This window comes from Pectinophora gossypiella, chromosome 20, assembly GCF_024362695.1.
Source record: "Pectinophora gossypiella chromosome 20, ilPecGoss1.1, whole genome shotgun sequence".
Classification (NCBI taxonomy): domain Eukaryota; kingdom Metazoa; phylum Arthropoda; class Insecta; order Lepidoptera; family Gelechiidae; genus Pectinophora; species Pectinophora gossypiella.
The window spans coordinates 3,870,654-3,898,166 of NC_065423.1; the positions used below are offsets into that span (position 1 = coordinate 3,870,654).

General features: G+C 37.0%; 1 protein-coding gene across 1 annotated transcript in view; it reads left to right on the forward strand.

The window, feature by feature from the left end:
• The window catches only part of LOC126375894 (gustatory receptor for sugar taste 43a-like), a 59,077-nt gene that overhangs the window by 21,557 nt on the left and 10,007 nt on the right, over positions 1-27,513 (forward strand). Inside the window, exons 2-3 of the mRNA XM_050022981.1 lie at positions 25,664-25,776; positions 26,581-26,695. Of these exons, the coding sequence (XP_049878938.1) occupies positions 25,664-25,776; positions 26,581-26,695 (228 nt within the window). The remainder of the gene's footprint in view (positions 1-25,663; positions 25,777-26,580; positions 26,696-27,513) is intronic.

Genomic DNA, 27,513 nt, shown 5'->3' on the forward strand with positions numbered 1-27,513 from the left:
ACCCGTTATTATGAGTTTTAATTATGATAATAACCGCGTAAACTTAAAACATTGTACAAAGTGACAACTACCTGTCAAGAGGAAGGGGCCGGCACTGCGTTTTCCGTCATTGACGTAGCTGCATTTTATTTTTGTATTTTCGTATAATAAAAGTCTATAAACGGTTGAAACAATACAATTTTTTACTGAAGAGCACCTTCCAATTCCAAGGCGGCGCGTAGTCAAGACACGTTAAGCTGTTGGTCCTCTATATACTATGGCACCCTATATAATACAAACAATACAAATACACTTTATTGCACCAAAATAAAAAGAAATAATTACAAATAGACTCTTAACTAAGAAATTGGAATATGGCGGCATTATCGCTTAAAGCGATTTCTTCCAGACAATCATAAGGTGAGGAAAAATGTAAAAAAAATAAAGATTGCGGGTACAAACTATAAGTACAACTTACCAAAAAATACATGCAAATAAATATATAACATACTTACAAATATATATACCTAACCTATAATCAGTTCAAGAATGATCTTCATAAAAGGTAAACAAATATGGCTGCCGATATTTTTTATCTGTGTCAAACTGCATACCAGTGAAGTGCTGAATTGATTTTAGCTCAAGTTATTTTATCAAAATGAACTGACTCTCTTGTTTTGTTTGAATATTTTGTATGATAATATTAAAATATATATTGTATGTTTGTGGTTACACTAACTCACTTTGAAAGTCATTTTTTCTGCGCATTTTGGCTTACTAAGTACAGTACAGTCACTTAAGTTATTCACGGAACTGACTCGTTTTCCTGACCTGAATGAAATGTCTCATCATTAATCGTTAAATTGACAGCTATCCACAGATTAATAAGAATTTATGATGTCAACTTTTTTGTGTGAGGTTTTGTTTGATTTTTGTTTTTACATGAAAAAATGTGTTTTTAATAATTATTTTACGTTAATTTCACATTGAGCTAAGAAATCATACATCTATTGAGTGCTACGGATGTTATTAGAATAATACTTTGCGTAGTTTAGGTGAAATTCGAACATTCTTTATAGTAACAGGTTTGTTTACCTTTTATGAATGTCATTTTTGAACGTGCTACACCCTATCACTAGCTCCATATGTTTACTAATGATCAATTTTCCTTGACATGCGGGAGGCGTGGCCCAATCGATGCTCCTAATTCCCTCGTAACGACCCTTTATCAATATTTATGTTTTATTTACGATCGCTTAAAATATTCCAGCGTTTTTAACGTTATTTATTTTAGATCTGCACACAAGACATAATAGCCAGAATTAAAAACGGTTTATTAAATCATATACTTGGAGCATTGCACTCTATGGAAGTGAAACGTGGACTATGACACAGAGAGACAGAGAGAGGTTGGAAGCGTTTGAGATGTGGTGTTGGCGAAGGATGGAGGGTATAAGCTAGACTGAAATGGTGTCAAATGAAAAAGAGTTGAAGAAAAGAGAACCATATTGAAGACTATAAAGAACCGGAGAGGAAATATGATTGGCCACCTGATACGACACGATTCATCTATAACAAACATTATAGAAGGAAAAATTAAAGGGAAGAGAGGAAGGGGTAGACCTAGGATAACATTTATGAAACAAATAAAAGAGAAGGTGCAGGTCGTGTCGTATCGGGAGGTGAAGGTTTTGGCGGGAAGAAGAGAGGAATTGCCATTACTCCACCGACAAGAGCGCAGCTCTTAAATAGAGAGAGAGAGAGAGATTTTAGATTTGTAGCTTATTGCATTACATTGTGGTTAGAGCGCCAGGCTCTCGATCTGGAGGTCCGGGTTCGATTCCCGATGGGGACATTGTCGAAATCACTTTGTGAGACTGTCCTTTGTTTGGTAAGGACTTTTCAGGCTTGAATCACCTGATTGTCTGAAAAAGTAAGATGATTCCGTGCTTCGGAGGGCACGTTAAGCTGTTGGTCCCGGCTATTAGCCGTAAAAACACCTTCACCAACCCGCAGTGGAGCAGCGTGGTGGAGTATGCTCCATATCCCCTCCGGTTGATTGAGGGGAGGCCTGTGCCTAGCAGTGGGACGTATATAGGCTGTTTATGTATGTATGCATTACAATATACTTGGTCCTTTATATACACATACATAAACTCACGCCTATTTCCCACCGAGGCAATCAAATACTTTGGAATTCCATTTGCTCCGATCCTGACACACTTTTCTTGCTTCCTCCACATTCATCAATCGTTTCATACACGCACGCTGTTTAGAGTGTTAAGGACATCACCAATTTGGTGAATGTACGTCCTTCTAGTCCACTGCCCAACCACCAACCTTTGCTTTATATACTACTTTTGGTTGGCCTTTTATTTACTACAATATACTTAGTTGGCTATTTATTTTCATGGTCCTAACTGATAGACATAAAAAGGACCTACTTAAATGGAGGTGAGGGAAATACAGGTTGTCGGACCTTTTATTGGTGTGGTTTCCCCAAATACAGGAAAGATGTTGCACTGTCCCGCACCAAATTGTAATAAGTAAATGTTTCCTTTTCACTGGATGCCTGGAACAAATTGCTGCTCAGCAATTAGGCCGCCAGATTGTACTGTATCTATTTTGGCGGCGAGGGTGTGCTGCCGCCAAAGGATGGTTTCGGGGTACCGAACTGAGCATAGTACCTCGTTGGCCACAAGTTGTTAGTGTGACTAGGGATCGACGATGCAACAGTGTTGTGTTGGAAGTTGTATATATGCGTCTTGCTGTGTAAACTTCGATACCGCGTTTCACGACCGCTTGAAGACTGCATTATTGAATGTGGCGCCATCTGTTGCATGTGAGCGGAACTAGGTGGCCAACTAGTTGGGTCCGCTACACTATCATTCATTTGTGTAAATTTGTTTTGTATGTTGTGTGCAATACAGTATATTTGATTTATTTGAAAGTATGTAATTACGTAAATGCTTTACGTCAGTGAGGGACTTCCCAGGCAACATTCCTCAGAAACAATATAGATGGCGCTGTACAGATTTTTCTACGTTTTCCTTGCGAAATGACGTAAATTCAATAATGTTACAAGTTTATCCATGATAATTACGTTGAATAAATAATTCTGATTTGTGATTTAACCTTATAATTTCATGGATAACAGACATACTTATGCATATTTTTTTTTGTTTTTGGGTACAAATGATGACCCGCATCCACACCTTCTACACCCACGCATAATTACATCTTCCACGCGTTATTATTCTGATCATAATAAAGAAGAAACAAAAAGGTAACAACATAATTCTATACGTGAAGAAGAGAAGAGAAATGCACGCAAGAGAAGTGTGTCAGGATCGAAGCAAATGGAATTATATAGTCTCTACTTACCCCGGTGGGAAATAGGCGTGAGTTTATATATGTGTGTATGTATAATTCTATACGTAACGTAACACAATTCTAAACCAGTGTTCCAAAAATAAACATTTTTTACATATGCTTCTGCCATTATATTGTATTGTAGAATAATTGTGTACCCACGGGTACAGTCATGAGCAATATAATGTACCCAACCATTGACACCATTGGTACCATTTGACATTTAGTGAGACTTACAGTTCAATTTGTCAAAAAAGTTGATGTGACATGGTACCAAAGTGTAGATATACATATTAATGCTCGTGACTGTACATAATGAGAAAATAGGTAATTATCACTGTAGAATCCATCCATACTATTATTAGTGAACGTAGCGTAGTCCTTCATTATGATAAAAAAACAAGTTGTAACATCATTAACGTATAATTTAGGGATGAATCACTGAAATTACATATTTATTTTTGTGTATGACAAATTGAGACGTAAAAATTATTTCAAACTGTTACAATGTAATTTGTCTAGTTAGTGACAAAATGATTATAATGAATTAAACGATAAAATAATATGTAATATATACAGTTTTTTGATTCTGACACACGGATCAGATTTTTGTTTTTAAAGTGACTTAATGTAGATATGCCACATATGGCATTAACTACTTGACCGTACAAATGGGAAGCGAGCGCTGAAGGCTGTAAATTTGCGGATGCCGCCTTCAAGAACTTTGGGGAAAAATATTAGATTAGAGAGTAGGTGTTTTATTTCCATGGTAGCCCAGTTCTTAGGACACTTGCGTCTCACTTCGAGGTCGCAGGTTCGAATCCAGTACAGACCTAAAACAATTATAGTCGAATTTGTTTTCGAATTTATGTTTGGATCATAAATGATTATCACGTGCTCAGCGGTGAAGGAAAACATTGTGAGGAAACCTACATTGCCGAGAAATGCATTTTCGGAGGTATGTAAACCTAACCTAACCTAATCTGTATTGGGCTGGTTTTCCCTAAGCGGGTTGGAAGGTCAGACAGGCAGTCGTTTCTGTTAAAAACGGGACCTGTCAAATCTTCAAGTTCGGTAAGCGGACCATGTGAAAAACGGGATAATGCTAGGAGGATAAGAGTGGATGTTTTATAATATGAAAGGCCTCGGAAAATCCCAACAGCTATTGAAATCCATCAATAAAAATATATCCATCGACGATGCACCAGCTAGACTCTTTACCGATTACGACCACTAGCGACCACCTCCTTGACCTTAGGACTTGTTTAGGATCTTAAGTGATACAATTCGAACACCCTTGCTTTCCTCGTCCCTAACTCCGTCAGCTATATGACGGTATGAATTCTATGCCATAAATTAAAACGAAGACTAAAGTTCATATCAAGTGCAATTTACAGTCCAAAAAGTGTGGAACTGAAAATTATTCAAGTAAACACTAAAATTTTGCAACAGGAAATTTCACTTGATAACAACTCAGAATCATGGTTTGAATTATTCTCGTCAGTATCTATTCATTACGGTGTCACTAACACCTGTATAGTCCGCGCCATGAAAAGTCTCGCGACCGCAACGCTACTGACGCAGATGCTGCATAGTAAGTATTATTATGCCTTGTCAATTAGTTCCATTAAATGAAATATGTGGACTTACATCGTGGCCCTCTATCCTTCGGTTCGAAAGGTGCGAATACATACGCCAAATAGCATTATTCACGGTCGCGAATTCGGCTGTGTTTGATCGTCGAGGTGCCGATCTACTGCATAGCCTCCGTCGAAATTCTAAAAAGAACCAATTGGTAACACAAATCAAAAAAGAGTGAGCAATCTATTTATATAATAGGTCCATCTGTGTATAATCGCTTACCACCGGAAATACTGGATGCAGCGTCCACCCAATCTTTTAAAAAGCTCCTAAAATAGTTGTTATTTAAGAACATATTTTATGACTTTAATAAATTTCTTTGCTATAATAATGTATACACTTAATTAATGTACTTACCAATGACATGTAGCTTACGTTACCAATAAAAATTTGTATTTGGTTCGTACCTAATAAAGGCGGTCGGCGTCTATTTGGTTGTATGGTCGATGGTAGTATTTACGGGTAAGTACGGTTTTGCTTTCACAACCAATCCGGTATTGTTTGCCATTAATAGAATTACATAACGGTAAACGGACTTGCCTACCAAGAAAGCCTATTATTATATTCTGGGATAAAAGTAACGGGAACCCGTTACTATGTGCTTTAATTATGACAATAACCGCGTAAACTTAAAACAACTATAAGTGTATCTACGAATCTTCTACAAAAAAAATCAACTTTCCTACCCTCAGCGCTCTTTATTTGTCCGACTAAGTAGTTAATGCCATGTGCGGCAAATCTACAATAAGTCACGACAAAAACATCTACTTTCCTGTGTTTAGTTTATCCGTAAAGTACTATAATGACTTACTTCAACTTCGTGAGTTTGAATTCATAGTTGGTTCATAGATAATTGATATCACGTGGTTTTCAGGATTGTGTGATGGGAGCATGATGGAAACGATTATATTAGTTCATATACATACAGTCGACTCTCGTTAATTCAAACTTGCGATAATTCGAACCTCTCTATAATTCAAAGTTATCACGAGTTCCCTACTAAATCTCTTTATATTACGAACTAAATCAATACATTTTCATACACTTGGTAATTCGAACGAAAAAAACATTGCTATTTAACAAAACGACGCGTTAATTCGAACTCATCAGCGTCCAACACTCGACAATTCAAAGTTGCAGAGAGAAGAGGCGGAAATATTGTAAGTACATTTTGCGACAAGTTCAAACTTGTATCAAGATACACGAGAGTATGTACACGAATGTACCTCTTAATTCTTGTCATTTTTATATTAATAAATAAAAATTAACCAACACTTAATAATTCGAAGTTTTATTTATTTTCTCTCACAAATTTCGAACCATTTGATATTTCAAACACTCGATAATTCGTAATATTTCAAGAGTCCCTCGAGTTTCGAATTAACGAGAGTCGACTGTACATAAATAGCCTATATATATACGTCCCACTACTGAGCATGGGCCTCCCTCAATCAACCGGAGGGGTATGGAGCATATTTGTTCAACACTTGTTTATTAAAAACATTTTATGAACTTAATACATTTTCCATTTTAAAACAACCGACCGCCATTTTCCTGTCATTCTGCAACCCTCTTTTCTCTCTCGCTCACTCCTCGCTCTCTCTTTCACACACCTTTACGTTACGTTTCATTCAAATATGCACAAGTATATAGGCACAAATGGAATCGACCACCGTTCTACACACCCTATCTATGGAGTAATGAAAATGGAGGCGATTACTCCACCGACAAGAGCGCAGCTCTTAAATAAAGAGAGAGAGAGAGAGAAAGGGAATCGATGGATTACCAATCCCATTTGTGCCCAGTTAACGGCAATTTGCTCGCTCCATCTTACATTTGACTTAAACATAGCTGGGGAAGAGTGGGTGTATGTACTACCTATACACCATTGGCTACCCCTTCAGGGATACAGGCATGATGGTATGTTATGTGATGTAATAGGTAAGTGTGTTCAGTCATAAGCATAAGCCGTATCATCCACCACTTAACGAGTCAGATGATGTTGTTGAAGTTATCCTCACAGATTTTCTGTTCTGAGGTTATTCTGTTGTCATTTTATAATAAGCTACTGTCTTGACAACCTAGGCAAAAGGCTAATTTTCATCTGTACAGTTAGTCAGTTGCCTTTACTAAACGTCAAAACACGAAATGACTATGGAATTAGTATGAAAAAGCACACTGTGACGTCATAGAAAAACGTACTTATTTCTACGTTTTTCTTGATTAAAATTCATAAATAATAAGAAAAAAGAAAATGTTTTTCGTTACTTTTATCTGTCTCTATTTAGTAATCAGAATTTCATAATTTATCATGAACCTAGTACACGGCCCAAATGAGATATTTTTTTACGAAACGTCAAAACGAAAGTTTTCTGTAGAGTTTGTATGGAAATCCTGTCCTGTGACGTCATTAATAAAAGCGGTCAAACGTCGTACTCATTATTACTTAATTCATAAATAAAAATTTAAAATAATTCGAAAAGTAAAATTAGATTGATTTTTGATATTGTTAGACTGGCATTTTTATAATTTATGTTTGACCCGGTCAAATACCCTATTGTATTTTATGTGCAATAAAGTGTTTACTCTATGCTATCGAGATTAAGGTTTAACAATAAATTCTTCCGCTTTTTTTTTTCTAAAGTAAGAACATACAGTGTCTGTTGTAGTATTTTATGTTTACCCTCGCAACACGATACGTAGGCTTCTAAGAATAGGGTACCTAACACTATTAGCATGTAATCAATAAGGATAGTTTGGGGTAAACAAGTCGCTTTTTTCCGCAAACGACAAAAAGTATTAAATGTATGAGAGCGAACGAATTCTATTATGAAACAAGAAAATAGGTATGTTTCAAAGAAATTCTTCCGAATAGTGATGTTTAGAAGACAGCTGTGGTCGTATGCCGAGGTAAGCAATCTCTTAGGAGTCCTAAGCGTGATTTTTGCCTAGTCGGATTTCAGATTTTGGACTTATATTTTTATTTATACAGGGTATTAGTGACATCGTAACGAAAACTTTGAGGGATGATTCAGGCCATGATTCTCAGTTGATATCAAGTGGAATTTTCTGTCGCAAAAGTATAGAACGGAAAATAATTATAAAAAACACAAAAATTTCATGAATTTTCCGACAGGAAATTCCACCAATCTTACCAAAGGGTAAGATTTATTTTTTGAAACGTTTTATGAAATATCTTGTCGTCCATGTGTAGATGTTATTTCTGTAACCTATGCATTGCAATTATGTCCATTAGTTGGACAATACACGTAAATTGTCGAGTCACTAGTTAGTGGTTAACGTTCGCCGCGTGAATGCGATTGTGCTTTTATAGTCTTGATTGTTTTAACTCTACGTTTGAGTATGAATATGGTCCGCAATTTGAGTATGCTTCAAGTTTTCGATTATAATGTTACACCAATTTATATCAAGGAGCTGGGTGGTAAGTGAATGTGGAAGTGAAATATATTGTACCAAATGAGAACGATTTACCACCTGTACCATCTAATAATCCTCAACTACAATGCCAGTCGTGCGGCCGCTACTGTCGCTCACCCATCGGAATTTATAGCCATTTTAAAAGTTGCCACAGAAACGCTGTTTGAATCATCTGATAAAGATGTTAAGGCCTGAGATGAATGAGAACGATTAACACCCGTAGTCTTGGAAACACGTGATATCAATTATCTTTGATCTAAACATGAATTCAAACTCATAAAGCTTAAATTTTCAATTTCAAGGCCAGAGTGAACAGGTACCTTCTGGGCGAGCTCCATTTGAGGCCTCGTCAATGCTTTTGTCAATGCAAATAAAAACGTCTGGGGCCAAGAGCAAATCCGTCAAAAGTAAAAAAAAATCTTTCTAGGTCCGTAGTGTGTGGCATTTACTACATTTTTTTTTGTGCATGACACACTACTAAAAAACTTGGACATGCTCAGCGGCTTAAGTGTTCATGATTCGGCCTTTAAAAAAAACATGTTTTCCTACTAACTCTTTATCTGATTTGATAGGAAAGGAAAAGTGACGAATAATCAAGTCAATCTGTTTTGAAAGAGGTATTAACGACATAATCCGATTTTGATGAGTATCCCTACGCCTCGTGTTTGTTTTCCAAACCCTGGCTAAGCCTATCGCTAAGCCTATGTACTTGATAGGCGCAGAAAGGCGGAGATTAGTCTAGTTTCCAACTAGTCAAATCTGTTACTTTTGACTAAACATCAAAACACGAAATGACTATAGAATTTGTATGAAAAAGCGACATGCGACGTCATAGAGAAACGTGACAAAATGTCGCACTTATTATTACAGTGTTTTTTATTAAAATTCTTAAATAAGTTTAATTGAAATAAGATTTTTGTTTAGATTTATCTTTATTTTGTAATCAGAATTTTGTAATTTATCTTTATCCTAAGAAACTATCCATTTGTAACTTCTTGAATTCAAGTAGAATAATTATAACAGTCATTGTATTTATTTATTATCAACAGTACAAATATTATTATATGATATATGACATTATTATAATTACATAAACGCACGCACCGGAGTAAACAGAGAGACACTAAGATGTTCTTATAGAAATACAGTGTGTTCAGGGACTATATTGAAAAACTTTTGTTAGTAATAATTTTGCAATAACTTGTAGTAGTCTTCTTCTATCGTGTGGGTTGTGAGGTGAATTACCAACCTCATCAACCCTGGTGTCAGGGTCACTATTGAGCCGCCGAAGGCCCGTGACATGGCTCATGTAACGACTACTTACTTACACCAGTAAGTAGTAACCGGAACCAAAGGCTTAACGTGCCTTCCGAAACACGGATCATCTTACTTTCGGACAATCTGGTGATCAGCCAGTAATGTCCTAACCAAACTAGGGACCACAAAGTATTTTTTGTGATATGTCGCCACCGGTAATTGAACCCGGGACCTCCGGATCGTGAGCCCGACGTTCAACCTCTGGACCACAGAGGTACCATACGAGAAACGGGTAGTATAACTCAAGGACATTCGGCCAATCCCGTCAATCTCGAATAGGATCTCGTCATTTACGAGTATTTTGATTAAGGATTGAATCCGAAAAATTCATTGATTTACCACTACCGTAGATAAAACGCTTGATACAAAACTGCGGCGAAAACTTGGCGCTTGTTTAGCTATACATCCTTACACAGCGGTATATACATTCAATAATGTCAAATTAAGAAAGTACGCATCGTCTTATTGCGTATATTAGCGTGTGGTGCTTCGTAACCCGACCGGGTTATTCTGCGACTCGGATTGACCGGAAGAACTTGTTTTAGTGTAAGTATTTTAAAATAAAATAATAATTTTGCTGGGTTTTACAGCGAAAATTAAAATGTTTAATACTATGATAACATGCACAATGTCATTACTTATTAGAAATATGATGTTCCATCCTTCTTTTTCGCTTTGAGCTTCTATTTTTGCAAGTTTTTACCACGCACTTCCCCGTGTTGCCACTTCGGCGCCTAGTCGCGCACTGAGGTAATGAACTGTCAACGTCGCTGTATTAACAGTAACTTTGAGTCCCACTTTTTGATGACGCTGATGTTCAATCTACGGTAGTAGATCTCGCGAAATCGGGATCCCGGGAAATAGAGATTGCATTCCCTAGTCGATACCATAGTGGACGGTCCATACAATACTCACGCCGCTCCCTGCTGTCGTGAAGTCTACGTCCTTATGACAACATTTAAGTCATTCACCTGTCCCTTCAAATTGTACCTCTATTCAAAACCATGTCGGCGTTTAGGTTTCAAGCTGTTTTGTCGAGTGTAAATATTGTTTTACAGGTGTGATATTGTGGCAGATATTATGGTTCAAATAACACCAGTTTTTGCTGGTTTTTGGTAGCCGATGTTTTTTTTATTTTTTACAATACCTAAAACCTCCTCTCCGTGTTCCAGTGGTTGAGCGTTGGGCTCACTATCCGGAGGTCCCAGGTCCCAATCCCGGTGGGAACATGTCACAAAAATCACTTTCTGATCCCTGGTTTGGTTAATGTCTAAACATTACAAGCTGATCTGCCGATCCGAAAGTAAGATTATCCGTGCTATGGAAGGCATATTAAGCCGTTGCATGTTGGTCCGGTTACTACGAGTACTCTTATGTAAGTACGTAGTCTTTGCATGAGTCATGTCAGGAGATTATGGCGGCTCAGTAATAAACCTGACACCAGATTTACTGAGGTTAGTCATTCACTTCACAACCCAGACGACAGGGGAAAACGATAGTATTTTTTTTTGAAGTAACTTATAGTAGACATGCAAATTATATTAACTGCTTGGCCGGATAAATGGGGAGCGGAGAGGGCACTCACCCGGGATAAAATTTAAGACAACAGCGGGCGCATTGCGATAAGCGCTGAATTAGGGAAATCGTCAACCACGCCGGTGGGGTCGGTATAGTCCCGATTACTACTAGACATACAAACCTGTTTAGGTTTAGCAATCTTCTTCTATCGTGTAGGCTGTGAGGTGGATTACCAACCCCATCAACCCTGGTTAGCGATGTTCGTAAACCAATGTATGTAGGAAAGTAAGAATGCTATGTAAGGATAATGAATGGGAATTTGATTGTTTATGGTATGAAAGGAGGATGGTTAATGAATGGGACTTAGTGAGTTCTTAAAAGTAAGAAAGGGGAGTCTTTGGTGCGATGTCGGACGGGAGGGAGGATTTTGGTTTTAATATAAGGTGTGTGTGTATAAAAAGGAGTAAAGACATTTAAAAAATATCCGAGTTATTTCATTATCCCACATGTATGTGTAATTTATGAAATGTTATAAAAATATTTCTAATTGAACAAATGAAAATAACAATGGATTTCAGGGTTGAAATTTCGTTTTTACGATTTAATTTACTTCTCTTCTCTTTCTTTAGGAATTATTAACGTGATAATGACCATTGGCTTTTTTACTTTTTTATTACGTCCGTGTCTTTGATTAAACGACCCTAATGCACTTTGCATGTTATTTATTATAACACGTCACATGATGTGTTTATTGAAATATTATGTTGAAGAAGCAATACAATTATATTATTGCATGTAAAACATTTTTAATGCTAGTGAGAATTAGTTTCCTGTTTGGCTGAAATGAGGAGCTCGGTGGCGCAGCTGTTAATGCGCTCGGTCTACGATTGTTGAAGTTAAGCAACTTTCGCAAAGGCCGGTCATAGGATGGATGACCACAAAAAAAAGTTTTCATCTCGAGCTCCTCCGTGCTTCGGAAGGCACGTTAAGCCGTTGGTCCCGGCTGCATTAGCAGTCGTTAATAACCACCATTCGTGGTTTAAGGCCCGATCTCCCTGTCCATCCATAGGGAAGGCCCGTGCCCCAGCAGTGGGGACGTTAATTGACTGGTGATGATGATGGTTGATTCTATCTACTCAGCCTGTATCCAGCCACTTCTGGGTATAGGCGTCCTCTCTTTAACGCCATCCTTTCCGGTCCTGTGCGAGTCTCATCCATTGCTTTCCGGCATACCTCCCAATGAGACCGTCAGACCGTCAAAAAGAGAAAAGTTTCATATTTAGGGCATATGCTAAGACACGAAAGGTACCAGCTGCTGCAACTCATAATGATGGGCAAAGTCGCAGGAAAACGAAGAGTGGGTCGGAGGAGGAAGTCCTGGTTGCGTAATATCAGGGCGTGGACCGGGATCACGAGTGCGGTCGAACTGTTCCGCCTCGCGGGAGATAAGGATCAATCAGAGCTGATGGCCAACCTCCACTAGTTGGAGAGGCACCTGAAGAAGGAGAAGATACCTCACAATGTCATCCGGCCACCGGGCTGGTGGCCTGCCTCGATATCGCATATTGTGGATGATTCACGTGGACTTAAACATATCTGAAGAGTGGGTGTAGACTGTACACCTCTGCCTACCCCTTCGGAGATCCCGGCGTGTTGCTGCGTTATACTATGTTTTGAGTTCTCTTCTTAACAAAGTCGCGGGCGGAATGCTAGTTTGTTTATAACAAAAACTTCCAACATTGATTTCCTTAGCACACCTGACATGAATAATTTCGTCTTTGTATAACACAAAAAGTTTCGGATGTTTACACGCTTTAGCATTGGCATGAAACCAAGATCAAACAAAAAATTTCAAAACGGTCCGCGGTGGTCCGTGTTGCTCTATTATGAAAACGGACGTACGGTCACGTGTACTAATATGTATACACTTTGAAACCATGTCACATTAACTTTTTTGACAAATTAAACCGTAAGTCTCATTAAATGTCAACTATGATAGTGCGACAGGGTTCTAAAGTGGGTACACGCCACCGTTTGCCATGTACTTAGTTATGAGTCTTTTTGTAATTATTTCTTTTTATTTTGGTGCAATAAAGTGTATTTGTATTGTACATGATATTGCTCATGACTGTACCTGTTAACCATGACTTTCCAGGCTACGTTCCCCAAAAATATAGGTGGCGCTGTCCAGATTTTACGTGATTATAACCTATTCTCTTTTCGTGTACCCATCGAAAGTTGCTTAACTTCAACAATCGCAGACCGAGCGCGTAGATAGAATCAACCACGTGATGTCAATAGGCTAGTTTTCAACTAGTCAAATCAGTTACCTTTTACTAAACGTCAAAACATGAAATTACTAAGGAAATTGTATGAAAAAGCAAATATAAAAAATGCAAAAACTTACAAATACAAGCAACAAAAATACAATTGCTCTCTATTTCTCTTTTGTTTTTTCCTGTTTGTGCGATAAAATATTTGTTTATTTTATGTTAATTGCTATCCAAAATTCTCGGCTAAGTAAATTAAATTCATCTTTCTTGTGGTTATGTATACGTTTTTACAATAAAATACCAGTCAGTATTTTGAATTTGTCAGAAAATAAATTGAAAGCTCATATTGTGATTGAAAATTGAAATGAAAATTAATGATTACCTAAATGATAAAAATGCATGGTATTAAATATGTTTCTCTAGTTATTAAATAACTTGTAATGTATACCTATATTAATTTAAAAGATGTGTTGCTGTTGCAGTTTCTTGACATTTCTTCTCTTCAGCCATAACACCTTGCGAAATGACATAGATTCAAAAATGTTACATTGACCTTCAACAAGTTTATCTATGATAATTACGTTGAATAAATGATTCAGATTCTGATTCTGACAGAGAAGTACTTTCTCATAATTTGTAATGTTTAGTATATTAGTAGGGATTCTAGCAGCCTAACAACAGTACGTATTGTATGGAATAAAACTCTCATCTACGCCTGCCCCGCATATAAATTAGACCAAGCAAAACAAACGCCGTAACCTAAATTAACTCGACTGGAATCGAACGCGGGGCCTTCAATATCCCGTTAGGTGGTGAAGTTAAATCATTATACAATGCAGTTAGTCGTGAGACCCGTCTTAGTGATGTGTCGTTCCCGGGACATCCACTTTGGGAATGTTTCGGCAGTAAATAAGCGCAAAAGTTATGTAAAGAAATAAATAAATTGAAATTTAAAAAAAACCCCTGGCCAAAAAAAGTACGTAATATTTAAAGTAAGTACGTATTATGACACAGAAACATAAAGAGAACTAGTTAAGACAAATCCAACGAGCCCAGCAAACTCGATGGGTTTACTAAAAGGCAGTCCAGGGTTACGTCTTCGAGCCCTAACAGCAGACCAGCTCAGTGGTTTCAGAAGACATTAGTGTTTCAAATGTCAGATCCCACATATGCTTGCAAGCAAACTGAGCGTGTAATATTCCTATGATGAGATGACCTTGAAGACCTGAACCGATTTCCACCAAACATAGCTAAGAACACTCATGACTGAAATACCTTTCAAACAAAAAAAAAACGCATTAAAATTGGATCATCCGTTTGGGAGCTACGATGCCACAGACAGACGTATACACATTTACACACACACACACACACACACACACACACACACACACACACACACACACACACACACACACACACACACACACACACACACACACACACACACACACACACACAGACACGTCAAACTTATTACACCCCGTCGTTTTTGCGTCGGGGGTTAAAGAGCTTCACTACCTAGCCTTTAGGCAGATAGGATCAGAGTACAAAGAAACAACAATTTGGAGAAAAGAGCAGCCAGTCTCCATACCATTAAAGAGTTTTTTACAACAGGAACATGGCGCATCAGAGGCGGTGACATTTGCATAACAACAGTTTATATACGTCCCACTGTTGGGCCTCCCTTCAATCAACCGGAGCGGAAGGGGGAGCATACCCCACCACACTATACAGGGTGTTAGTGACATCGTAACAAATACTCAGGGGGATGATTTAGACCGAGATTCTGAGTTGATATCAAGTGAAATTTGTTTAGTTTTTTTTTAATTATTTTCTTTTCTATACTTTTGCGTTGGAAATTCCACTTGATATTAACTCAGGATTATCAGCTGAATCATCCTTCTCAGTATTCGTTACGATGTCACTTACACCCCGTACATGTACATACGGTAGCCATACAAGTAGGTATGGGTGTTAGTGACCCCGTAACGAATACTGAGGGGGATGATTCAGACCATGATTCTGAGTTGATATAAAGTGGAATTTCTTGTCAAAAAATTAATGAATATTGTGTTTTTTATTTTTGTTATTTTTTTTTTCCGATCCTTACTTTTGCGACGGAAAATTCCATTTGATATCAACTCAGAATCAAGTTTTCGTTACGATGTCACTAACATCCTGTATTTTCGTGCGAATACACATTTCTTAAAACATTTTTGTACTGAAGTATTTAGATATTATTTGAAAGATAAAAGGTGCCGCTATATTTATAAAAATAAAATTTTTAACAAAAAAAAACCGACTTCAAACGCAAAACTAAAAAGCAATAAATAAATTTACTTCGCACAAAGTAATTAGTACGTATTTTCAATTAGTTAATTAATTTATAATTCTGAAGCCGGTGCCAAGGAAATGCTACAACGAAGTACCGATTCATATATTTTTCAATACTGATTGTTTTGTAATATTTTGTTTGACATTGTTTTGTAATTGCTTTGATATAGGTATTAAACAATATTGTGTGTACATAGTAATTTGATATTGTAGTAGGGTTGTTGTAGCATTTACTTGGCACCGACTTCAGAATTATAAATTAATTAACTAATTGAAAATACGTACTAATTACTTTGTGCGAAGTAAATTTATTTATTGCTTTTTAGTTTTGCGTTTGAAGTCGGTTTTTTTTTGTTAAAAATTTTATTTTATTTTACGATTTTAAGTGATGGTTAGACCGAGCAAGGATGCAGACAGACAGATTTTCTGATTTATATTCATATATAATAATATAATATATTATTAGTAGTGATCACAATTATTATTGATGAACATGTTTACACACACACTCACACACGCGCTAACGCACACGAGCACACGCGCACGTACACACGCACACACACAGATACACGCACACACACAGACACACGCACACACACACACACACATGTGTATGTGTACATACACACATGTGGTTGTCAGTGGAAGCTGCTATCATACACACTCACGCATACATATAGATACAGTAGATTTCGCGTGGTTCGCTCGCTGCTAAAGCAGCTCGCGTGTCCTGTTTATTCGAAACTGTCCCTCTTCGTATGGCGGCCATCTTGTTTTTCAGCCATTTTGTTTTTTTTCACCGGCGACAGAATTTGACCAAGATTTAAATGGGTGTCGTGGAAACAAACAAAATCCAGGTGCAATAGGTTTGCCAGACCGTAGGATGTCTCCCTGATTGGGAGCAGTTTTCAAAGATGACGTTCCGATCACACCCCTATACATCATTTTTACCCCCAAGACATTTTCTGGAAAAACAAAATTTTGTATGGCGGCCATCTTGTTTTTTCGCCATTTTGTATTTTTTTCACCGGCCATTAAATTCGACCAAGATTTAAATAGGTTTCGTGAAAGAAAAATTGGTTCAGGTGTGATAGTTTCGCCAGGCCGTAGGGTGTCACCCTGATGCGGAGCAGTTTTCGAAAATCAGGAAGTATTTCCATACTTAACATGACGATCCAATCACAACCCCGATATATATTTTATATCCCGAGACATTTTCTGAAAAAACAAAATTGTGTATGGCGGCCATCTTGTTTTTCCGCCATTTTGTTTTTTTTTTTACGCGCTATGGAATTTGACCAAGATTTAAATAAGTGCTCTGAAAGAAATATTGGTTCACGTGCGATAGTTTTGCCAGGCCGTAGAGTATCTCTCTGATGCGGAGCAGTTTTTGGTGACCAGAAAGTATTTCCGTACTCTACATGACGTTTTGAGTAAGCGCCCCATACATTATTTTTACCCAAACGGGCTTCTTCCAAAATCGACAAAATTTTGTATGGCGGCCATCTTTTTTTTCCGCCATTTTGTTTTTTTGCACCGGCGATTGAATTTGATCAAGATTTAAATACGTTTCGTGAAAGAAAAATTGCTCCAGGTTGTATAGTTTTGCCAGGCCATAGGGTATCTCCCTGATGCTGACCAGTTTTCGAAGGTCGGGAAGTTTTCCCGAAGCTTAAAGATCGATCCGATCAATATGACTTTACAAACGCACTAGTCGCTCCTACGATTTTTGAAAATTCCCCTCGATTTCTCTGGTCTTCCATCATCAGATCCTGACTTCCTTGACATGGGACCCCCTTGGGTATATCTCCTTTCAAACAAAAAAAGAATTATCAAAATCGGTTCATATACGACGAAGATATGCCCGAACAAACATAAAAAAAAAAAAAAAAAAAAAAAAAAAAAAAAAAAATATACGGTCGAATTGAGAACCTCCTCCTTTTTTGAAGTCGGTAAAAATGTGGTACATACCTCACTATACTGGAGTGTTTGTCAGTCATTACGATAGTAACAATATGAAATAACACTCGAGATAACAATTGATTACCTCCTGCAATGATCTATAAAAATATTTACTAGGTTTCTGGGGGAAAAGCTTTAATAAAGTAGGTAACAATAACAATAAATAATTGCGTAACTGAATCAATAATATTTTAATTAGCCAAACAATCTATTGTATTGTTTAGGTATTAATTAATCAAAATAGCCATCGTAAAGGAGATTTTTGATATTAAGTATTTGAAACTTCCGTCTCAAAATTATATCAAAATTGACATAATATTTATGAATCTATACTAATAATTATCTATTTTTCGTGTCGCCATCGAAATAAAGCTTATACTAAATGTATCCGCCTGAAAATGTCGCAAACATTATAAATGCAAAAGTAACTCTGTACCCCCTCCGGTTGATTGAGGGGAGGCCTGTGCCCAGCAGTGGGACGTAAGTAGGCTGTTTATGTTATGTTATGTAACTGTCTATCTGTTACCTTTTCACGCTTAAACCGCTGAACCGATTTAGATAAAATTTGGTATGGAGATAGTTTTAGACCAAGAGAAAAATGTAAGGTTGTTTTTATTCCGGAAATCACCCCCTACGGGAATGAAAAGGGGATGGAAAAAATATCGATTAAACTGAAGTAATTACTAGAAATAAAAGTTTAACAACTTCATTGAAGTATTGTAAGAATTTATTATGAGTTGTTTTTAACGACTAAGGTGCTTCAGATGGCAATTAAAAGTAGTAAACACGTAGATAAGATAGATATGACAACTTAATGAGATTGAAGATGGATCGTGTGGTACGTTTGTTTTCCTTCCAATGAGGTAATGTAGCTTCTCTTCTGGAAGCGCGTAAAATACTAAGTCAAAACACGGGGGTTAAAAAGGCCACATCAAAGCAATTCATCTAACAAAGCAATATTGCAATTTGACATTTGCACATATAAAAGTAAGTGCGCAATGCACACGATTCGCGGGTCGCGGGTTGATGAGGTTGGTATTCCACCTCACAACCCACACGATAAAAAATAATGATAAAAAAAATATTTAGGTAAAACCTACGACACACATATAAGTACATAAAGAAGAAGAATGCACACAAATGTCAAATAGCAATATTGCTTTTTTAGATGAATTGCTTGTGGCATTTTTAACCCCCAGGTAGGCCCCACATTGGTCTTAGATTTAAGCAGTTTAAGTCACGGAATAGAACACAGAGGTTCGAAGAAACGCGATAAATATGATACTTCAACTTTGCACTCCATTTTTCCGCAAACTCTATGACTCACGGAGCTCCGCGATGGCATATTAAAAGGTCGTCTTGTGTATTATAATAACCTGCAGGATAAATGCGTTTTGTGTGCGAACGATGTGGCAAAAAATGCCGCGCTGCTATAGGGATCTATAGCCATCGGCGGCGCTGCGGGAACCCGTAGACTCACAAGTGCTGCAAGAATCATCTACGATAGATGCTGTGGCCAATGATGCAGGATAAAATAAAAAAACAAATATCGACTATCATGCAAGGAGATCCCTCGTTATCACAGAAAAGCTAAAAACCTTAGTATGATCGGCTATTTATCAAAAAAACAATTTTGATAAGTAATGATAAATTGCACCCTATCACATAATTTCTTTACACATAAAAGTTTCTAATACAAAATTTGCGTTAGGGCCTTTCTAACCTCTTTCTTCTTTGTAATAAATCGTAAGGGAAATGAATAACAAAAACTGCCTATCTAATATATAATCTTTGTCTGATTGCTACACACACACACAGAACAGTTTGTTGTGACAGTTGGTACGTAGAACGCTTGCCTCTCACTTTGAGGTCGCAGGTTCGAATCCAGCACAGGCCTAAACCAATTATTGTCTCGTGCTCAGCGATGAAGGAAAACATCCTGAGGAAGCTTATATTCCCGAGAAATGTATTTTCGGAGGTATGTGACCTAATCACCATTGGGCTGGTTTTCCAGTCGCTTTTATAAAAATGGATCTGTCAAATCTTCAGGATAGATAAGCGGACCCTGTTGAAAACGGGATAATGCTACGGGGATGATGATGTGTGTATAGTATTTAGACTTATATAGATTCCGTTAGATTTCAAATTTCGTTTGGCATGTTTAGTGAGTCAATAGAAGCCACGTGATGTTTGGTTGTGCTATCTTATTTATGTTAGCTTACAGGGAAGCCACTAGAAAAATAAACTAGTTGGCACGTGCCCTTACTATCTAATTTCATCGTAGTTTGTACGTATTGCTTTGGACTGCTTATGTCTATGTGACTGCGGCGCTAGTGTTGCAGAAACCGCGTAGAATGAGGGATTTTTCAGGGTACGTTCTCAAATATAGATGATGTAAAAAAATCCCTTCGTTTATCACTTCAGAGAGAGATATGTCTGTTATCCATGAAATTAGAGGGTTAAACTAAGAAAATAACTGTACAGCGCCATCTGTGTTGATTTTAAAGAACGTACCCTCAAACCACAACACACAAACATTTACTTACTTATATAATTTAACAACATTAATTACTTAATCTAAGTATAAAATAAGAAAAGCACATAATATAGGTAAGTATATGTATCCCTGAATGAATGTTGGCCCCTTCTATTACATCCAGGCATAATACATAGAATAGAATAGAATAGAATAGAATAGAATAGAATAGAATAGAATAGAATAGAATAGAATAGAATAGAATAGAATAGAATAGAATAGAATAGAATAGAATAGAATAGAATAGAATAGAATAGAATAGAATAGAATAGAATAGAATAGAATAGAATAGAATAGAATAGAATAGAATAGAATAGAATAGAATAGAATAGAATAGAATAGAATAGAATAGAATAGAATAGAATAGAATAGAATAGAATAGAATAGAATAGAATAGAATAGAATAGAATAGAATAGAATAGAATAGAATAGAATAGAATAGAATAGAATAGAATAGAATAGAATAGAATAGAATAGAATAGAATAGAATAGAATAGAATAGAATAGAATAGAATAGAATAGAATAGAATAGAATAGAATAGAATAGAATAGAATAGAATAGAATAGAATAGAATAGAATAGAATAGAAAAAGTTTATTATAAAAGGACGCCACAAACAAAAAAAAAGTCAACAACATCATATTATCTTTCCACTAAAACAATTACAAAAAAGCAAGACGGATGTTTGTCGAAATGATCATAAGGTGCTGGTGGACGTCCTGAGATAAAAGGGCCTCACTCAGCACAATCTTCCACTCATGATTATTCTGATCAAAATAAAGAGAAGCAATGCAGGTAGCAACATAATTCTGTACGTAGGTAATCGGATAAAATATCAAGCAAAAAATATTTTTATACAGGGTGTTAGTGACATCGTAACGAATACTCAGAGGGATGATTCAGACCATGATTCTGAGTTAATATCAAGTGGAATTTTCTGTCGCAAAATTCATGTTATTTTTTTAGTTTTTTTTAATTATTTCCAATTCTATACTTTTGCGATGGAAAATTCCACTTGATACTAACTCAGAATAATCAGCTGAATCATCCCTCTCAGTATTCGTTACGATGTCACTTACACCCCATACAAATACATACAGTAGCCATACAAGTAGGTATGGGTGTTAGTGACACTGTAACGAATACTGAAGGGGATGATTCAGACCATGATTCTGAGTCGAAATCAAGTGGAATTTCCTGTCGGAGAAGTCATGAAAATTTTAGAGCTTATTTAAATTATTTTCCGTTCCATACTTTTGCGACGGAAAATTCCACTTGATATCAACTCAAAATCATGGCCTGAATCATCCCTCAAAGTTTTCGTTACGATGTCACTAACACCCTGTATATGCTTCAGCCATTACATTATATATTTGAATAAGTATATACCCGAGTGAAAATAGGTATTCATTTAGGTAATTTGAATAAGTAATTGGGGGCCTGGAAAATCCCTCATTATTCTAGAAGGAAAAAAAGAAAACATTTATCTTCATATTGGCCGCCACATTAACAAAATCAAGCGTAAACACAAAAAAAGTATTCGAATATAAATATTAACATCAAATACACGTATGGAGGGCGTCCAAAATAGAAAAAAAGAATCTCTCTCAGAATAATAATTACGACCAATGACTTTTTTTAAAGTAAGTAGTAAATCATCAAAATCGAATTTGTTCCTAGCAAATAAGGAGTGAAACCATTAATTGACTCCACTATAATTAATTTAATTGACCCCAAAAAAAAATATCAGCGAACCAATTTAAGAAGTAAATTGGACACCAGGAATTTCTACATCAGGAATGCAATAAATATCTTCCTTATCTCATCTTAATTCCTGGCTTCCGCCCTCTCTTTTTTGTTTTGTCATGCCTTATAGTAGATTTGCCGCAAGTTGGCCGGAATCTGGCTTCCGCCATTTCCATTCACTATAAGAGACCCCGGGACACTAGCGTCTTTCGAGCGCCGCGCACCCTTGGCGTTCGACAGCCGGCCAGCAGCGCCGGGACCAACGGCTTAACGTGCCTTCCGGGTATTTTAATTAAACAACCACATAAAGTAACATTTGAAAGGTTTATTGTTTATCACATATTTACACATTTTACACTTTTATTGTTATTATTAATAATAATAATAATAAAGATCTTTTTATTTGTTCTCCACAATGTACATAAATGGGTTTCACAAAATAATGCACAATTGAAGGGTATGTACGAGTGGAGACTGGCGCCCGAGATAAGCCAGAGCCTGTGTTTCGGGATCACCAGTGCTCCAGATGTACTTCCCGGATGTCTTAACATTAGTTACCTATATGTATACATGTTTAAGTTTTAAACTAAGAAATTTAATTGGTGTGTGTGTGTGTGTGTGTGTGTGTATTCATGCTTTATAAATCACCGTGCCTTTTGTATATATTTTTTCAATTAATTTTTAACAGAAGAAGATTTTAATTATGCGTCCATTTTGAATACTAAGAAGGAAGTGCGAATTTACTTCCCGTCTCCTAGTAACAAGTGTCAATTACTTTATTAAGTTACCTAATTTTCCACAACTTTTCCCCATCCGCTATTCTCATAGGATATTAATTAATACGTGAGATGTTCGTCTGCCAATTATCTCCAAAGCCTATATGCCTAGTATGCTTGGATAAACAGAGTATATGGAAAATCGTACGTAAAAGTGTTAATTTACTGGGAATATTCTTCAGAATGACATAGTTAACTGTTTACTCTACACATTAATACATAATTAATGAAAAAATAGGTACAAAGGGTGGACTTATCTCTAAAAGAGATCTCTTCCAGCCCATCCCGTATGGTAAATAATTAGTTATATCAATCAATCAATAATTCTTTAAAATATTGAGAGTTATTGAGGACAGAAGGGGCAAAATTATTGGTCACTTAATAAGACACGACGAATTTATTAAAAACATCATAGAAGGAAAGCTACAAGGAAAGAGGGAAAGGGGAAGACCAAGAAGAGCTTACATGGAACAGATTGAAGAGAAGGTGAACGTCGTGTCTTATAAGGAAGTGAGGGAATTTATTTTGGTCTTTGATAGACAAGAATGGAGAATGCTACACCGACAAGAGCGTGGTTCTTAAATTATAGTGATGAATAATTCTTTATTGAAAATAACACAGGGCAGTAACAACCGGATAAAATAAACACATAGGTATTACTTTATACATATTGCTTTGAATGATGTAATAAAATAGGCCAGAAGCCAAGAAGTTGAAAAGCTTGTTGTGAGTCATAACATCCTGATAAAACGACATGAAAAACGAATCATATTGTTTTCATTTCGACGAATATCATTTGCAACTTTACCTTACCAACGGCCCCGATTCCTGCAGACACCTCCTTATTTTAAAGTTATACCTGTCATTATCTTATCCGCAGAAAAGGAAAGGGACGGATGATTGACAACAGTTATTTAAAATGAATGCTGCGAATTAAATAGGCATCTCGCTGATATGCAACCCGTTTGACGTGTGCTGTCAACTTAATTCTGTCGGGTTATTACATATTGGCCAATATAAAATTTTGGAGGGTTATTTAAATTTCTGCCTAAAATTTACGGGTGTGTCCAACTCTATGCCTATCGGTTGCTCATCCCTTTTCTTTTCGACGGATAAGAAAATGACAGGTATAACTTAAAAGAAAATTAGATGGTGTGTACTGGAATCAGAAACAGTATGCACTACCGCTTAAGGTTTATATTCTAACACGATGTAAATCGCAGGTAGACCTAGGCGCTAGTCATACAAAGGCGATTTTCATCGGGCGTTCTAGAGGTGGAATATTCTGTAATGTACTAGTACATACTCCCATGCATACAAATTTGTATCCTGCGTGCCACGTAAATAGCGCGAGTCGTGACGCAATTTGATACAAAACGTTTTTCGCGTCGGAATTGCCTCACTACAAACCTCTGGCCGTTCCCTTCAAAAAAACATAAGCTCACTACTACACTACGATTGTAGACTTATTGTAGATTTGCCGCAGATGGCATTAACTACTTGGTCGGACAAATGGGGAGCGCTGAAGGGTCTCATCCGGTACAACATTCAAAACAACAGGCCTGAGGGTGCCCAGTTGGTCCCTAAGCGTGATGTATTCGGAAGCCGCAACTACCAGGGGATTAGGGTAGTGCGGAGCACTATCGACAAAATGTTTTGAAGCTAATTTGAGCCATTGGGCAATGGTTGGCAACTGTGTGCGTGTGCCTGTGCCTGTGCGTGTGCGATGCATGTGCTTGTGTGTGTGTGTGTGTGTGTGTGTGTGTGGAGAAAGTAACGGTAGTGTGTTAGGACCGAAGCAAATGGAAATCTTTGGTTACCCCGGTGAGACTGAGAAATAATAGGCTTGAGTTTATGCATGTAAGTATGTATATAAAATTGCGGCACGATGGGTGGTGATGGAGTCCCGACGTGCCGGCAGTAGCAGGAGAATAGGATGAGGTAGTAAAAACGAAAATAGTAACACCAATAGGAATAACAAGTTTATTAATTAGCACTTCACAAACAAGAACTTAACGAAATTATAAACGATGTTTATAAAACTCAATGCAGAATTTATGTTCATAATTAAAATTAGTAGACACAGCCAGAGCTAAGCAGAATAGATGTTGCTCTTGTCAAGGTCGGGGATATAATGCGGTGAAATTTAAAATGATTGACGGTAAGAAGGAACGGCCATTATGTCCAGAGATTGTACTCTGCAATTTTTTTTTTTATATTTGCGCTGGCTATCCTCTACCATAGGGCGGCAGAGCCTTTGTCAAGCGGAAAATTTAACTTTTTACACAATGATAATCGGTCGTTTTGCTCTACAGAGTTGATCCAGAGTCAGTACAATTTTGTATTGATCTTTCGTCAGCTCGGATATGTGTATATTGTGTATTTGTGTTTTTTATTCAATGGTGTATGTGGTGTGTGGGGGTTTTTTATTGGGCTACGTCAGTGACACGATCTATTAATATAGGCTGAAAGAACATATTTTTGCTTTTTTTATACGTTTTTTTTATTTTATTTTTTGCAACAAACTAACTGAACTGCTATTGGACACCAACATGCTTATTTACTAATTAATCTTACTAATTTTACATGATGTATGTTGACTGGCATATAACACAGTATATGCCGGCAATATAAGAAGTACTTAATTCATCTGAATTAAGTACTTCGCCGAGCTTTCCACGAGCGAGCGTCCCCTTCACCTTCCCTTTCCAAAATATCATAGCCCAGGTTGCTGCTCTAAGATTGTAAGTAGACGTTCAATGTTGCAGGTCTAGACCCAGTGAAGGCCGATGGTGAGGAGGCTCCAGTGAGCGCGGACCCAGCCACTTCCCGCGCGCCAGACCACTGCATCGTCGGCGGGGCCCACGCTTTTATATTAAAGGTACTTACTGTTAGTGTTAATTTAAGTGTGTTAAGTGTGCGTTGAGCTGTTGCTCCCGGTTACTGCATACTGATGTAAGGTAGAAGTCGTTACATGAGCCATGTCAGGGGCCTTTGGCGGCTCAATAGTAACCCTGACACCAAGGTTGATGGGGTTGGTAATCCACCTCACAACCAACACGATAGAAGAGAGTGTGTGTTTATCTTAAGTGCAGTTTTCACTAGCACAGTTGACTCGACCATTATAGACGGCGATACGGCTCACCACCTATCACGTTGGTCTAATAGAAAGCTCGGTTAAGTGTGCATATATTACCTCTGTCTGACTTCCCCATTGGGACAAGGACGTGAGTTTAATGTTATATTATGGTATTAAATACCTAAATAATTGTCTATGTTAGTAAGTATATTGTAAGTATATTGCAGACCTATCAAGCTGCTCTATACAAACTTTGATATTTTGAAACCTTAGGGGATGAATTTTGTCTTGTTGTTTTACAAGTTTTTAAAGGTATTAAAAATAATGTCATCTATAATGCTGCCCACACACCGCGAAGGCTGTTTGGAAGCGGTCGCTTATAGCGATGGAGACGCTTTAGTTGACTTTATTTGTGGTACTTACTTGAAATTCACCTGTATATATTATACCACGCCTTATCTATGGAGTTATGAAGGCGATTGCTCCACCGACATATATAGAGAGAGAGATAATATACCACAGGGCTTGAAATTGAATATGATGTCTTTTAGAAGAAATTATTTAATGCGTTCCAAAACGTTCACAAGTTCACTTGAATATCCGCAGATATCCAGTTTCTTCGGTCTGGCGCCGTTACGGTTCGAGTCTCGGAACAATGGGTTCTCCATTGCCCTATCCAGTGCTATGTGTATCTATAGTTATATACTCGTCACTATTTTAGGTGAGTACTAAATTTTACAGCAGTAGTAGGTCTAAACCAACGATTTTCGATTTTTTTCGTATTTGAATTTTTAAATACATTCTTTATTCAATCAAAAACGATTTGCACAATAAATTTATACGACACTCTGCTAGGAGATGCCGAATTCAGAATTTAGATTCTAACATTGTATCGAATATTTTGAAATCGTTTATTTTTAATAACATTTTTTGGAGTCTAGAGCAGGGGTTCCCAATTTTTTTCAACCTGCGGCGCAGGTACAAGTTCAGTATTTTGTAACGGCGGTTGTTTTGCCCTAGCTTAGTTGTTAGGTTTTGTTACTTCGAGGGAGATAGGAAAACGCGCGCGAAGTTGGTAGGTACTTACCGTCGTTGTAAATTTAAAATCACGATCAAAAAGAGTGACACAACGCTATATTATTTACCAATGCGAGCACACAAATAGGTACCCGCGAATATTTGTGTTGTGGTTTTGGATAATGACAGAACTCACGGCGCCCCTCTTACTTTCTACGGCGCATCATGGCGCCGCGGCGCACACCATGGTCTAGAGGAAGTTATAGGCCTTAATCGGTTTCTTCAAAATTCTAGATTAAGTAAATTAAGTTCATCTTTTTTGGGATTATGTATACATTTTTACAATAAAATACCAGATACTATTTTAAATTTGTCAGAAAATAAATTTAAAGCTCACGTGAAGCTTACTTTATATAAAAAAGCTTATTATAAGATTAATTACTACCTAAATGATAAAAATGTCTGGTATTAATTGTATCCCTCTAGTTATTTAGGTAATAAATTGTAATGTACAACCTCATT